At 33.9% G+C, this 17,761-nt stretch overlaps 1 protein-coding gene across 1 annotated transcript in view; it reads left to right on the top strand.

Annotated features, from left to right (window-relative positions):
* Positions 1-17,761, top strand: part of LOC114345298 (uncharacterized) — a 436,109-nt gene that overhangs the window by 335,808 nt on the left and 82,540 nt on the right. Inside the window, exon 22 of the mRNA XM_050647575.1 lies at positions 10,879-11,024. Coding sequence (XP_050503532.1) covers positions 10,879-11,024 — 146 coding nt within the window. The remainder of the gene's footprint in view (positions 1-10,878; positions 11,025-17,761) is intronic.

Genomic DNA, 17,761 nt, shown 5'->3' with positions numbered 1-17,761 from the left:
AAGACCCAGAGGACTTCATCCCCCCAACATCACCGGAAGAAATCAATGAACATATCAAAAATAGTTCACCGAGAAAAGCGCCTGGCCTCGACGAAATAACCAACAGAGCCCTAAAATATTTGCCCAGAAAAGCTATAGTGTATTTCACAAATATTATAAACGCAATATTAAGATTCAAGACATTCCCAAACAGATGGAAAGAGGCCCGTGTCATCATGATTCCAAAACCTGGCAAGAATCACACATTCCCACAGAACTACAGGCCAATCAGCTTACTTCCAGCGATCAGCAAGATAGTGGAAAGAGTCATCCTCAGCAGACTGCAAGCGGAAACAACCCGACTAAATATCATCCCAGAGGCTCAATTCGGATTTAGAGCAGAGCACTCCAGCGAACTACAAGTCCTCAGGCTAACCGAGTACATAGCAGCCGGTTTCAATGATAAGCAGTACACTGGAGCAGCGTTCCTGGATGTAAGCAAGGCATTCGACAGAGTCTGGCACAAGGGGCTCCTATTCAAAATGCGGGATTACGGGTACAGCGGAGCGATGACGAGGCTAATCTCGTCGTACTTGGGCGGCCGGAGGTTCAGGATTCGGATAGGACAAGTCCTGTCCGAACTCGGAATCCCGGAGGCTGGAGTACCACAGGGAGCGGTCCTGTCACCCCTGCTGTACACGATATACACCGCAGATGTACCTAGAACACCAGGTACCCTCATGAGCCTCTACGCCGACGATACAGCAATAGCGGCCAAGCATAGAAACGCAGATATAGCAGTGACCAACCTACAAACTGCACTAGAAGAAATTGAAGCATGGTGTATCAAATGGAAGATAGCCATAAATTCAGAGAAAACACAAGCGGTTCTATACAAGAAAGGGAGACAGCAGCCAGAGGAACAATTGAGGGTGCAGAACAGGCCCATCGAGTGGAAAAACGAAGCCAAATACCTAGGAGTCATTATGGATAAAGGATTAACCTTCCAAAAACACGTAGAAGCCACAGTCCAGAAGGCCAACATAGCAAGAGCGAATCTAAGAGGACTCACAGGCAGAAAAAGTAAACTAACACTCAAAACAAGGTTAAGATTGATAAATAGTATAATCCTACCGGTATTAACTTATGCGTCTCTCGCATGGGGACACGTATGTAATACACACAAGAAGAAGATCCAAGCAGTCCATAACAACAGCTTGAGGGAGGCCGTCAGAGTCCCAAGATATGTAGCTGAAAGATTCCTGTTCAGAGAACTCCAACAGGTGAGAGTCACAGAAACCATGACAGACAAGGCAAGGGTCAAATTCGCAGAGTTAGAACATCACCCAAATTACATACTGCGAGAGACGCTAAGATACGACGAGTTCCACCGATGGAAGCACAGACGCCCGAAACAACAAATTATAGGATAAACTAAAAGTGATAAGTGATAGTAGTGTGTTCGTAGCTCGAAACAAGTGCCGAAGATAGCGTTACCCACGAAGTCCAAGTACCACGACCACCTCCAAGGTAAGCAAATATTAGAAAATTAGAAGGGCCTTAAGCCCCCAAAAAAATTTATATAAAATAAAAAATGGCGAAAGCCCCCAAAAAAATTAAAAAAACCAAAAACACAAAAAAATTAGAGCATCGAGTCATCGGGCGGGGCCCAGCAGGGCCCAACAGGGCTCAGTGGGGCTCGGCACGATGACTCGGGGCCCAAGCAAGCAATTTTTAGTACCGCGGATAAGTTATTAAGAAGATAAAGGCATAGAGCGCATCACGCTGGGCCTAGTTTTTTGCATTCGATTAGGGTACCACAGTGGAATCTTATTACCCAGGGTTCCATTGTGAAGAGCATTTGGCTACGATAGTTGTGCCCCCATCGCGCATCAGCGTGCTATGGGGGGGAAAGGGATGGCCTGGGGCATTGGAGCGAGGTGGGGTGATCCCTGTATAACTCGGGTCAAAACACCTCGCCCCAATGACTTGTTACACCCGAATGTACTCCTTCGAGAGGGTGAACAAATCCCACAGGTCGGGTTAAATCAAATTGCTTGCTTGCTTGCCTGTTGTTAGAATATTTTGTCGAAACTACACAATTGTTAAGCAAATTTGTCGTAACTACAAATCGTCTTGTGAAGATACGACTAAAAATGTTAACAAATGGAGATTCGACAAATTGGCTTAACATAAACTGTAAAAATGCAGATCCGACAAAATTTTAAAGTGGAATAACTTATTTTTAAATAGCAGATAGGCCTTTCATTCTTAACATATTATAGGTAGATTATTTGGCTGTCAATGTGTTGGCGTTATAACCTAAAAAAACTGAAAATTGCAGATACGACTTTTATTCTTAACAGGGCAGAATTACTCTCTCAAATACGACAATGAAGTTATTCACACTCATACTCAAGGATACATTGGAATCACAGATAAAGAACAGAGAAGAACAGCAAGGATTCAGAAAAGACAGGCCGACAAGTGAAAGAGAAGTCGATAGAATATAACAAACCTGTATATATTTGCTTCGTAGACCTAACAAAAGCATTTGACAGAGTCAGACTTAGCGATATAATAAAGAAAATTAAGCAAAAAAGGATACCGGCAAACATTGTTGAAGTCATAAAACAAATGAACAATAACAACACGACAATAATTAAAACAAACGACACCACTACGGCCAACATACCAACACCAGGAGGAATCTGGCAGGGAGATAGCCTCAGTCCATTTCTATTTAATATGCTAATGGATGAAATAATAGAAGATGTGGAATCGCTACAACTAGGATACCGACTCGGCCACAGTAGAATCAGTATAGTGTGCTATGCGGATGATGCAGCCCTAATTGCAGAGGACGAGGATGACCCAGGATGACCTACAAAAACAACTTTATCGATTCTACCAAGCATGTCGACGACTCAACATGAACATATCCACGCAGAAAACAAAATGCATTACCATTGCGAAAGACCCAATTAGATGCAAGCTCGTGGTAGAGGGGAAACAGCTAAACCAGTTCAAATATCTACGTGGAGAGTTATCAAGTTATCATGACCCAGCCAGAGACCTAAGAGGACAAATTAACAAGGCCGCTATTTTGTCCGGATATTTGAGAGATGTGGTCTGGAATAACCCATATATGAGAATGGACAGCAAAGTTAGAATTTATAAAACTTGCATCAGACCTGTTATGACCTATGGCATTGAATCAAGAGAAGACACCAATAAAACCAAAAGCATGCTACGAAAAGCCGAAATGAAGACACTAAGAGCAATAGCAGGGAAGACAAGAAGAGATAAAATACGAAACAACATCATCAGGGAACAATGTGGCGTGCAAGATGTAGTCAGATGGGGCAGGCAAAGACGAAAAGAATGGTTCAGTCATGTAACAAGAATGGAGAAGCACGGACTACCAAGAATTGCCCTAGAAGGAAAACCAGCAGGCAAGCGTCCACCGGGGAGACCACCAAAAAGATGGAGAGATAGCTGGCAGTCTACATCTCAAGAAATACTTCAACGTCGGAATTAACAAATCGACGGATCTACAACAAGTATAAGAAGATCTCCGTTCGCGGACAATATGTTTTTTCTACAATCACTTGATAAAGAAGACTGTTTTGCTTGTCAATGGCAACGAAAAGTTGACGTTTACTGAGTACCGTCACTTTATCGCTCTAGCGTGTTAAAGTTTGATAAACGCCCGTCGTCCGTAGCAACCATACAATACAAACAAATTGAACATTCAAACTGACAGATATCAAAGTTTGCTTAAAATTAAAATAATAGTTTCACACGATTTGCGCGTTCAACTTTTCATCCAGTGTCAGATTTGAAAAGTTCTATACTAATTTGTTTGTTTCTATTTGTAGGTTTTCTTTCTTCTTTGGCCGCTGTTGTAGTAACAAATTTTCGAACTTATTAATTATTTTTTCTTAGTCAGATCAACGTAAGTTTCTGCTCGAAAGTTCGTCAATTGTTCAAAGAAATTCCATAGTATTGGATGGATTGTATTTACTTAGTTTTAGGTGCAGCTTTAATGATTCTGAATTCAATTTGTCGATGTCTTGTCTGGTGTCCTAAATCGCTTCTTAGTTCAGAGAAATAAGGGAAAAATATCCTGTTGATGACACAACCCCCTCCAGGCCGGAACCAAATTTTTTGAGTAGTATGGACATCTATAACAATAACTTATATGTTTCCTGCAGCCGATTTTGATGATATACATAGTTATAAACAAATGAAGATCAAAAACCGGTAAATTTTCGCTTTTTTCGTCTATTACCAAAAAGTTAAACATTTTAAACAAATTTGAGAGTAAGAAACTCATAAATCGTATAATGAACTTCAATATGGCGATCGCTGAATATATTTTATCCTTATTGGTTGCTTAGAAAATTGCAAAAGAAATCATAAAGTTTGAGTTTTTATAAATATTCATAACTTACGTAAACATTAACTTAGAACCTTCTTATTACACGGAATGCTGAGACTTCTGGTGCTTTAATCATACCCTAAATTTCAAAGCAATCGGTCAAGTAGTTTTAAAAGTTATTTAATTTGTTTATCCCAAATTATTTTTTTTGCAACATTTAAGTCGGAAAATAATGAAGTTACAGTAATACTTTGGATAGTTTATGAAAGAAGACGATTTACACTATTAATTTAATTAAAAAAATGGCAAAAAATAATTCTAAGTGTTGCAAAATTATTTTGCTAAAACATATGAAATAAAAAAAGGGGGGGGCTAACTTCGTCCCAATTGTCCTAGGACAATTGTTTTTCTTTCTAAATGTGTATAAAAATTCAGTCTTTCTAAATATGAAAAAGTAATTTTTCTACGGGTAACGGTTAAAAAATTATTCTAATTGTAGTAAAGAATTCTAATTGTTTATAAGTAAGCAAAAAAACCGACATTTTTTTGCAAAATAATTTTACACTGTTTAAAATTACTTTTTGTCATTTTTTTTTAATTAAGTTAATAGTATAAAATGTTCTTCGTTCATAAACTGTCCGAAGTATTACTGTCACCTCATAATTTTCTGACTTATAGTGTTGCAAAAAAAATGAATTTGGGATAAACAAATTAAATAACTTTTAAACTATTTGACCAATTGCTTTGAAATTTATAATATAATTTAAGCACAAGAAGTCTCAGCATTCCGTGTAACAAGAAGGTTCTAACTTAATTTTTACATAAGTTATGAACATTTATCAGATCTCAAAATTTATGACTTACTTTGCAATTTTCTAAGCAACAAATGAGAATAGACATATTCAGCGAACGCCATATTGAAGTTTTTTATATGATTTATGAGTTTCTTATTCTCAAATTTGTTTAGAATGCTTAACTTTTTAGTAATAGACGAAAAAAGCGAAAATGGACCGTTTTTTGATCTTCATTTGTTTATAACCATGATCATTAAAATCGGCTGCAGGAAACATATAGGTTATTATTATAGATGTCCATACTATTGAAAAAATTTAGTTTCGGCCTGGAGGGGGATGTGTCACGAGAGAAATCTTATTTCTCTGGACTATCTCTAATAAGCGCTAGGCTTGCTCTTCTTAAGATGTTTTTAGTTTTATAATTATTGTTTTTACGAAAAATAAGTTTCATATAAGTCGGTATAATGCTCTCGTCACGGCAACGTTAGGTTGCATAACAACGTACAATTTAAAAGAAAAAGACAGTTTATGCTTCCTTTCTATTCAGAGGGATGCACAATCCCTAGACAGCTGTTTCTGTCCTACAGACTTCCTCAGTAGATCTAGCGTGCACACCTCCGAAGTAAAACGAAGCCAACCGTCTATTTATGTGGAATTTCAAAGATCGTTTAAAATCCACTTTGGGACCCAGAAAGACATCAACCCTTTTACCAACAGGAAAAACCAAAATGTCGTTAGAAAGTCAAGGACTATACGAGATTCCGTGTGGAGATTGTGGAAAGTCGTACATTGGACAGACCAACCGAAGAATCCATGTAAGACGAGAAGAATACCGAAATGCCATCGAAAGGGGAGAAACCACGTCATCCGTGGCACAAAATGTCGCAAATACAGGACATACAATAAACCTGAAACAAACGACGATGTTAGATAACATAGTAATCAAAAGAAAACGTGAAATCAGAAAATCGATAGAAATTGAAAAAAATCCCAACGGTTTAAACCAAAGAGATGATGCTCAACGGTTTCCTACAACATGTAAAACGGTACTAAAGAGAAAGACCAAAATAAATCAAGCAACGACATCGACGCGTGTCACCCCTCCTGCCCCTCCAACCTTCTTCTTCTTATTGTGCCACTCCTATCGGAGATTGGAAATCATCAAGGCTATCCTGACCTTGTTTACAGCTGACCTAAAAAGTTCATTATTGGTGCAGCCAAACCACTCTCTCAAATTCCGCAATTATGACATTCTTCTACGGCCTGGATTACGTTTTCCTTCTATCTTTCCTTCCCTCCAACCTGTACTTTGCCAATCACAAGAGCCAGGAACCGCGCAAGCGAAGGAAATGCATGACTATCAACTTTATTTATCTATTTATTTATTTATATACAGTACTTTATATTCAGTATGTCCCTGTAAGTTGTATCCATATGGAAAACTTTTCAACGAAAACTTTTCGTTTATAAATTTGCAAAAGTTTGTGTGTTATTGCGTTGCCGCTCCTGCAATACTTAGAGCAGGCGTATCGATAGATTCTTATGTAGTTTTGCCTTCTGAATCCAAATCTGAAAACGGCATTTCGATATATCTAACCGTCTTTGAGATAATCGACCTCAAAGTCTAAAATGTGACGTCACAATCCGGTTATCTCCTACAGACGCACTAAACGTCAGCTCAAATCGTTGATTAGGACGTAGGCTACTTTTTTTTTAAATCTTGATTTGCCAAGCATAGGTTATTTACATTTGAGTTTGACACTTCGTGAATGTCAAACTAAATTTTAAATTCAAGTATTAATAAAACATCAATGACATTTGATAGTGAATTTAATTATTATATAAAATAAATAAGATGTTCAAAAATACAATTTGAGTATAAATATTTTAAAAGCAATAATTTATTAACAGTTTTAAAAAGGTTTATACCAGTATAAATGGTAAATACCCTTTATGATAAATGGACTGTTCCATTTGCTATAAAATTAAAATATTATGTATACCTAGTCGTTCCCTAAACTCGACACAACTGGATATGGTAATTGTATAAGGTTGTATTGTATAAGGTTGGATTGTATAAGGTAATTTTTTTGTTTTTTGAGAATTTTGCCGAAATTGGCAAAATTACTAATTATTTAGTAATAATTATTAACTATTTAGAAATTATTTTTTTGTCGAATTGGCAAAATTATTGACTAAAATCACTAGCCAGTATTGTGTCTGTGTACATCCTTCTAATGGAAAAAAATATTTGAAGATTTTTCTCAAATTATGGATACCAAGAACATTTTCATTTATAACTCTTTTATTTTTAATTTGACAAATAAAAGTTATTCTTCATAAAAAGCTCTTCTTGTTCTAAGATTTATGATGCAACCGTGTCCCAAAAGTATGGGAACGGTCGAATATTTCGCGAACTGAACATCGGATCGAAAAACTGAAAAATACATGTTCAATCATCAATCATTTTCAAAAATCTATCCAATGACACCAAACACCAACCTCCACTACACCCCCTGGAGGTGAGGTGGGGGGTAACTTTAAAATCTTAAATGGAAACCCCTAGTTTTTCTTGCAGATTTGCATTCGTTACGTAAAAGTAAGCAACTTTTATGCAAGACATTTTTTCGAACTGTGGATAGATGGCGCTATAATTGGGAAAAACGATTTATCCTGATACCATAGGTAAATTATAGAAACGGTCTAATATCTCGAGAAATACACTTCCAAATAAGAAACCAAAAAACAGGTTTTTTAATATTTTTCGAAAACCTATCGATAAACAATAAACATGACCCTCCAACCCACCCCCTGGAGGTGGGGTGGGGGGTAACTTTAAAATCTTAAATAGCAACCCCCACTTTTTATTGCAGATTCGAATTCGTCATGAAAAAGTAAGCAACATTTATTCGAAACATTTTTTAAAAATGCTGATAGATGGCGCTAATAAATCGTATTTTTCCAATTAAAGCGCCATCTATCAACAATTCTAAAAAATGTTTCGAATAAATGTTGCTTAGTTTTTCATGATAAATCCGAATCTGTAATAAAAAGTGGGGGTTGCTATTTAATATTTTAAAGTTACCCCCCACCCCACCTCCAGGGGGGTGGGTTGGAGGGTCATGTTTAGTGTTATTCGATAGGTTTTCGAAAAGTATTAAAAACATTGTTTGGTTTCTCATTTGGAAGTGTATTTCTCGAGATATTAGACCGTTTCTATAATTTACCCATGGTATCAGGATAAATCGTTTTTCCCAATTATAGCGCCATCTATCCACAGTTCGAAAAAATGTCTTGAATAAAAGTTGCTTACTTTTACGTAACGAATCCAAATCTGCAAGAAAATCTAGGGGTTTCCATTTGAGATTTTAAAGTTACCCCCTACCCCACCTCCAGGGGGTGTAGTGGAGGTTGGTGTTTGGTGTCATTGGATAGATTTTGAAAATGATTGAACACGTATTTTTCAGTTTTTCGATCCGATGTTCAGTTCGCGAAATATTCGACCGTTCCACCACTTTTGGGACACCTTGTATAAAATTATGTTAATTTTATACGAGGTATATAAAAAATATGAATTTCGATCAAGAGTAAACTACCTTTATAGTTTATAACATTTAAATTAGAATGATATAATTGCACAATAAAACATAATTATTAATTCTAAACTACTTTTCATAATAGAAATTTTCCATATTATGAATTAAAATACGTAAATATACAAAGTTTTCGTTATGACAATGCTCGCATTTTCAGCTTGTTTATTATTAATTTTACGAAAAAAAAATTATTCTTTATAAAAAGTTCTGCATGGTCCAAAACCCAATATTCAACCATCAGATAAAAAATTTTATGAATGTTATACGAGGTATGTCAAAAAGTTTGAATTTCACTCATGAGTAAAGTAGCTTTATTTTTCACGATATTGAAAATTGCTATTATGAAAAGTTGTTTGGAATTAAAAACTATTTTCTAATATGCAATTACATCCTTCTAATTGAAAAAAAAAAATTAGAAAAATTATGGATAAGTAACATTATTTTCAGTTACTTATTTCAATTCTGATAACTCTTTTATTTTTTATTTTACGAAAAAAAAGTGATTCTTAATAAAATGTTCTGGATGGTCTAAAACATAATATACAACCATCTTATTTTATCAATTTTATACGAGGTATGTCAAAAAAGATCAATTTAGATCAAAAGTAAAGTACCTTTATAGTTCAGAATATTTCAATTAGAAGGATGTAATTACATACTGAAACATAGTTTTTAATTCTAAATAACTTTTCATAATAACAATTTTGGATATTGTGAAAAATAAACGCATTTTACTCTTGAGCGAAATTCATATTTTTTGACATACCTCGTATAAAATTGATAAAATTTGACATAAGATGTTGTAATTTAGGTTTTAGACCATGCAGAACTTTTTATTAGGAATCACTTTTTTTCGTAAAATTAATAATAAAAGAGTTTTCTGAATTGAAATAACTTAAAATAATGTTAGTTATCCATAATTTTTCAAAAAAAAATTGTTTTCAATTAGAAGGATGTAATTGCATACTAGAATATAGTTTTTAATTCCAAACAACTTTTCATAATATGTAGCAATTTCAATATTATGAAAAATAAAGCTACTCTTGAGTGAAATTCAAACTTTTTGACATACCTCGAATAATATTCAAAAAAATTTTATATTTGCTGGTTAAATCTTAGGTTTTGGACCATGCAGAGCTTTTTATGAAGAATAACTTTTTTTTCGTAAAATTATTAATAAAAAAGTTTTCCATATGGATACAACTTACAGGGACATACTGCATAAAATGATGTTAAGTAAGCGAATACAAATATAAATATAGATAAGCAGAATTATTGGCAAAAACTCGCAAAGTGAATGTGAATATAAAAGGAAATATATAAAATGATAAACAGTGATCATAATATATATATTTCTGGGCAACTGTATACACGTGTTTCGGAATAATTGATCCATTATCAGTACAGTGTAGTGATGAATCACTCTCGGCGCGATACAATAGACATCTCTGTTGCTACAAACACGATATTTTTTATTTTGTATCTGATTCTCAGCCGTTCCTGATTTGAGATAAATTTTAAGTTAACTAGTTGCGTTGGCTCAGTGCCACTTTTGGTCTGATGAAGTCCTTCCTCAACGAATGTCTAGCAATCTCTCACTGGCATCCATTACAAGCCTACTACTGCATCCAACTAGTTTACAGCTCCCGGAGCGAACCATGGCCGGTGAGAGAAACCCTGTTTGTGTAAAGATTAGGTGGGTGTACGACCGACGAGAGCGTCTGTCACCGGCCATGGTTCGCTCCGGGAGCTGTACGTATCTGCGCCTTTTACTAGCACAGTCTGCCTTTATCCTACTCTTTAGAGTATACCCCATTCCACGAATATACGACCCTCTTGGATTATCGCGACAACGAATATTTTACTTTGCAAAATATAAAGAACGAAAGTAAATTGCAAATTATATTGTTGTTTATTGGAGTAATTATTAGAGCAAAATACTTTCGTACTTCTTATGTTGCACACTAAAATATTCGTTGTTGCGGTAATTCAAAACACCATATAAACCTGCTTTAGTAAGATTATACGTACCTAACCTAAGATAACCCTAAATCCTCGGTTACTGCTGAAGAAATTAAACGTATTTGGTATAGTTACGAAATTAGAATAATTTCGAAATTTTCAGAGCCGACTATACAGCAATATCTTCACTACCTACCAGTCCCGTTGATAGATACAGATGACTGCAATTCAACCGAACATTACAATGGAAAAGTTACAGATGACAAAATATGTTCAGGGTACATAGATTCTGACAAAACACCGTGTTTCGTAAGTATATTTTTTCTACTCTCATACTTTAATAAATCAATTATTATTTCACTACCTGTATCATAATGAGCTTCATTATGATAAAGGTTTTCTTTAAGTGACTGTTTTTTCGGAGCCTGTTGGCGACTAGTCAGTGATAAATTGTCAGAAAATCGCATGCGCACTTTAAAATAATATAAATAATACCGTTAATAGATACAATACAAGGTATATTTATCTGTTGTCAGTTGGCCATTGAATTTCAATATGTGAGGTTTTAACCCTTAAAATTCCAACCACATGGGAAGAGTTTTGTGTTGCCCTGGGTAATATCCAAGCATATCTGCAACATCTTTAAACTTTTTATTAACATGTAACATAACTGTTTACATTTAAAAAGGGTTTTTACCCAAAACATTTTGGTGGCTCAGGCATGCTATTTTTTGGCTTTTTAGAAACACTGATGATGGATTTCTTAATCCGAAAACGTTGTGTTTTAATGTAATCCTTATTTAGGGTATTTTAAATATACCTTTTACAACAAATCTAGTATTTTTGTGATTTATGGTATCTACAGGAAGTTTATTTTCCTCGTGGATTTTATATTTATCTATTATAGTTATTAAGGTACCAACGGTATTATCAGGATAATAACGTTATTATCTATAATACCCGTGATGCTTTCAACGTTTAATGTCCGATTAAATTATTCTTTATATGCAAAAAATTTGAATGAATTTTGAATTCATTAGTTTTTAAGTCGTAACGTAATTATGGTAACCATAGTTTTACTAAGGTTGTTATTTGTCAACTTTACAGTATTTAATAAACCGGGAGATATTAACAGAATTTCAACCACGATTTTCTAAGTCCTGCCCTTTGCAATACTGGAAGGTTAGAAAACGTACTTACAATTTATGGAAAAATCCACGGGTTTCCTGTGACATTTTCCTGTGAAAATTAGATTTTCCATGAGGAAAAAAATGGGGAGTTGTCCCCTAATGGGGAGCTGTCCATAGAATGACAGGATACTATCAATTTTATGAAGAAAATTTTTTGGGCAGGAGGGTTGCAAAAGGACTAAGAGTGTATATGGATATACGAACATGTAATGAAAGTAATGAAATTTTCATAATTTTCTGAGTCCTGGCCAACTTAATAAATTAAACATAATTATTTGAAAATGATCTAAAAAAATGTTGGCATGACGTGTCCTAATGTTTAACTGCACTTGTCCCTTGGAAAATTATGTGGAAAATTTTCACCCTGGTTCCGTGATTTTCTGAGTCATAAAATAAATTGTATTATAAAATAAATAATTTAAGTAGACATTATTTAAAATGGCAGGATGTTTAGTTACACCTTTTTTACTACACATAGTTAAAAATATGTAAGAAAATTCGTAGAAAGTTACACGATTTTCTGAGTCATGCCATTTTGGACATATCTGAAGAATGTTAATATAAAGCTATTTACAAAGAGGCAGAATGGTTGTGTAGTTATTTCGTATATAAAAATAAAATTTTAAGTCAGTAAAATTATTGCAGGTTGTTATGCAAACATATTCATATCACCACAATTTTCTGAGTCATGCCATGTCAAGTATGCTTAACACGTTAATCGCCATGACACCCGACATTTGGGTTTCAGTTCCTGTGGTCGTATACACCCCGACACCCATGGGGCAACCTTCACTACTAGCGGTAACATCAAAGCTTGTAACCCAACTGCAGTGTTTCGAAACACATTTATCTATATGAAAGTTTTACAGAAGGGCCTGGCAGGCAATACTAGTGAATGAGCTCGGCACTTTTTATGTGTTTACTATGATTAAAAATGTTTCAAAAAAGTTATAAGGATTTACGAAAAAATATTTTTATTTTACTTATGTAATACAAACAGTTTCTACAGGGTGTAACAAAAATACAGGTCGTAAATTAAATCACATATTCTGGGACCAAAAATAGTTCGAATGAACCTAACTTATCTTAGTACAAATATGCACATAAAAAAAGTTACAGCCCTTTGAAGTTACAAAATGAAAATCGATTTTTTTCGAATATATCGAAAACTATTAGAGATTTTTTATTGAAAATGGACATATGGCATTATTATGGCAGGAACATCTTTAAAAAAAATATAGTGAAATTTGCTCACCCCATAAAATTTTTATGAGGGTTTTGTTCCCTTAAACCCCCCCCCAAACTTTTGTGTACGTTCCAATTAAATTATTATTGTAGTACCGTTAGTTAAATTCAATATTTTTAAAACTTTTTTGCCTCTTTATATTTTTTAGATAAGGCAGTTGTTATCGAGTTGCGGCTTCTTTTTTAATATGTTTACATAAAAATTTTATGGGGGTGTTGTTCTTTTAAACCCCCCAAATGTTTGTGTACGTTCCTATTAACCTATTACTGCGGTACCATTAGTTAAACACAGTGTTTTTAAAACTTTTTTGCCTCTTTGTATTTTTTCGATAAGGCACCGTTTATCGAGATGTGGCTTCTTTTTAATATTGTTTAAAATATACCTACAAATGTAAACCATAAATAAATTTTCATATTATTACGAAGTCTCCATAATCATACTTAATCATATACAAATATGTGGTGGATTTGATAAATATTCAAAATATCTCGATAAAAACTGACTTTTTGAAAAAGTACTAAGAGGCAAAAAAGTTTTTAAAACATTGTGTTTAACTAATGGCACTGCAATAATAAATACATTGGAACGTCCACAAAAGTTTGGGGGGGGGGGGTTTAAAGGAACAAAACCCCCATAAAATTTTTATGGGGTGTCCAAATTTCACTATAATTTTTTCTTAAGATGCTACTGCCATATTAATGCCTCATGTCCATTTTCAATAAAAAATCTCTAATAGTTTTCGATATATTGGAAAAATTCAATTTTCATTTTGTAACTTCAAAGGGCTGTAACTTTTTTTGTGTGCACATTTGTACTAAGGTAAGTTAGGTTCAGTCGAACTATTTTTGGTCCCAGAATATGTGATTAAATTTATGACCTGTATTTTTGTTACACCCTGTATTAATTATACAGAATAATGGTGAACATCAAAAAACCATAACAAACAATAAAACTTATTACATGCATCACATGAAAATTTTGATTTTGGTCCCTTCTTCTGAGCGGTTTTTCTGCCTTCTTCAGCGCTTATTTTCGCGTAACATTCTACACATTTTTGACGATCTTTTGAAGCAACTTTATGTGAAATATGCTTTCTGTTATCATTTTTCGGCACTTTCCGGACATCTACGTCATCGATTTGTAACATACTTAGAGCAGTGCTTTGTCTAAAATCCGTAATTAATATTTTATATATGTTTTTTATATCCGTTTTGTATATTATAAAAGCGTTTACTACTGCCGAGCCAAGTAATATTTCAAATGCAAGTTTTCTATAACACTTAATCCCTTTACGCAAAGGGGAAGAATATGATTTCAACTGATCGGATAGATCTATGAATGACTTACATTAATATTTATAGCCAACTGTAAGAGATAGATTTTCTAGGTCTGTTCCTCTTCTTGTATATTTAGTGTTTCTGTCAGTATGAATAGTGCTTAGACAAAGAATATCACCTTTATGCTGCCATTTTAAAACACCTACCCCTGTATTACTTTCCTTTGCGTAAATTTGTCATTTATTTAATTTTTGGGCCTCTACATTCTTCGGATTGTTTTTTCTACTTTTCCTTAAAGTACCAAGAAGTTTCAACGAATGGATTGTAGACTAAACAAAACATCTACAATTTTAGCACACACAGACTTGTTAGAACTCGAAAAAAAATGACAACCGATATTCGGGTTTCGCGGCGCTCGGTCGTCAGAGGATCCGAAACCCATAAGTAGGGTGTCATTTTCAAAATACATTTTTTAGAGAATCTTTTTAACCTAGTACTTTATAACAGTCAGTACATCATATCTAGTGTAAAATCCTAATGATTTACTAGAAAAACTAGGTTGGGCCTGGGGGTGGGATATTTTTCGCTTCATTTGGGCGATTAACGTGTTAAAAAACACTAATCTAAAACCGTTTACAACGTGGCAGGATAACCGCAATAGTTATTTATGATATAAGTGTTAAAAGTACACGTTTAAGGCACGCATGTGAAAGTTTGCAGAATGAGCGAAGCGAGTTCTGCAATTCACATGAGTGCCTTAAAAATGTACTTTTTAACACGCATATCATACAATATTTTTTCTACAAACGTAATTACAGGACAATATCTACAAAAACTTTTACTTGAACTTGACTGACATTCCATTTTTATATTTTTTTGACATAACATCAAAATTGCCTATACGGTCAATACGAACTGCAGTGCGAAAGAGAAATATGTCATTTTCTCTCGTGTTGTACACTGCACTTTTTCTATGGATGCGTTTATGTCAAGAGTTCTAACTTCAAAATTAAATAATTTAGGTGCTTTTAGGTATATTATATGCCTAAATTGAAATAAAATACATATATACACATAGGTATTTAATATTCTTAATATTTATATGCTTTATTTATTTAAAATTTTAATTCACAGTTGAACAGTCTTAAAAGGTAATTTTTGATAAGTTTGAATACATTTTATTTGACAAAAATAATTGTGTTTGTATTGTGCATGTTACCATGGAAATGGCGATCATATGTATGTAAACCGGCGGTGAACCCGTGAGAAAAAATATTTCTCACTGCAATGGCCGACTTTTCTCACTGCCTGAGAAATTGTTCGTTTTAAATGTATGTAAGTAGTGAGAGAAGTTGCACATTGTATAGCATCCATAGACAAAGATATTTAATACATAAAAATTAATTTTTATATCGTTAAAAGAATCGTACGGAATTAAATATTATTTTCCTGAGGAATGTCTCGGATTTTTACACACCTTTCAAATCTAATACCAAACTGTAACCTATTTATTTTAAGCGATTAGATCATATTTGTATCTAAGTAAACGTAATAAAAGTAATAGGTAGAAAATCAATAATTTACAATTAATTGGTTATAAGTAGTAGGGATTGTACCTATTATACAGGGTGTCAGAAACTCTTCTAACAATCGAAACCCGGAGATTCCTCAGATAATTTTAAGAAAATGTAACTCAATTCACCTCGTCCGAAAATGCTTCCCAAGGAAGCTAGAGCTCTTTAAAGATGGCGTATTCTAATTAGTTTTTTTTTAAATAGCTCCAGAACACTTCTATTTAGAAAAACGAAAACTGGTACACCTATTTATCTTCCAGAGATAAATCGATTCCATCATTTGTCAATTTTTAGTACCTGTCATAGGCGTCCGTTTAGGATAGGGAAACGGATATTTTATCGCATAACTTTTCTGTGTTTAACTTTTAAGCATTTTTGACACTGGATTATTAAACTATGAGGTATTCTTGTACTAAAAGGTACTCTTGCTTTAAGTCGGTAGAATACGCCGTGTTCTAGAAAAATCGATTTGAAAAATTTTTCGGTTTTTGAATTTGAAAAAAAAAATAAAAAAAAACTATTTAGAAAAACGAAAACTGGTACATGTAGTTCTCTTCCAGAGATGAATATTTTATCAATTGTCAATTTCTAGTATCGGTCATAGGCGTCCGTCTTGGGTAGATCAACGAAATCTCATAACTTGCTTTAATTGTTAAGCATTTTTGACAGTAGAGTATTAAATTATGAGGTATTCTAGTACTAAAAGTTACTCTTGCTTTAAGTCGGTAAATACACCTTTTTTTTTTATTTTTTTCAAATTTTTCTTAAATTCAAAATACGAAAAATTTTGAAATTGATTTTTCTAGAAAACGGTGCATCCTACCGACTTAAAGCAAGAGTACCTTTTAGTACTAGAATACCTCACAATTTAATAATATAGTGTCAAAAATGCTTAAAAGTTAAAGACAAAAAAATTATGAGATAAAATAACCGTTGCCCTACCCAATACGGACTCCTATGACCGGTACTAGAGATTCGCAATTGATGGAATCGATTTATCTCTTATCGAAGATAAAAAGGCGGACCAGTTTTTGTCAATCGAAATGGAAGCGTTCTGGAGGTAAAAAAAATCTAATTGCAAGGCGCTATCTTCAAAGAGCTCTAGCTCCCTTAGGAAACATTTTTGGATTACGTGAATTGTGTTAAATTGTCTTAAAATTATCTTAGGAATCTTAAAATTATATACATAGTGTTCCATTTAAAAAAACATAAGTGTGTATCACCCTGTCAATACGGGTAGCCCTGTATATTAGAAAATATTTTTAAATTATGATTTGAATTATCTCTTTGCCCCACGTTTTACCTAAATAACTTTTTTTCGTATCTCTTACGACAAACGAGTAATTGGATTTTGTCACACTAATGCCCCACCCTGTATACGAAATAACTATAAAACCATCCTGCCTCTTTGTAAATAGATTTATATTAAGATTCTTGAAACACATGCAAAATGGCATGACTCAGAACATCGTGGAATTTTTCACGAATTTTCTTACAAATCTAGGACTCCTGCCGTCTTACAAGAACCGTTTAACCTTCCTGCCGAGTACCGAAAAAGTATTGATTGCATTTGAATATTATAACTTTTTAAAGGCAGGACTCAGAAAATCACGGAATCAGGGTAAAAATTTTGCGCATAATTTTCCAAGGAACAAGTATACTTAAACAGTAGGAGACGTCATGCCAACATTTTTTTTCATCATTTTGAAATAAATATGTTTAATTTATTTAGTTTACAGGACCCAGAAAATTATGAAAA

Source organism: Diabrotica virgifera, chromosome 3, assembly GCF_917563875.1.
Source record: "Diabrotica virgifera virgifera chromosome 3, PGI_DIABVI_V3a".
Taxonomy (NCBI): Eukaryota; Metazoa; Arthropoda; class Insecta; order Coleoptera; family Chrysomelidae; genus Diabrotica; species Diabrotica virgifera.
The sequence above is the reverse complement of the archived record's forward strand: the minus strand, read 5'-3'. Positions and strand labels throughout refer to the sequence as shown.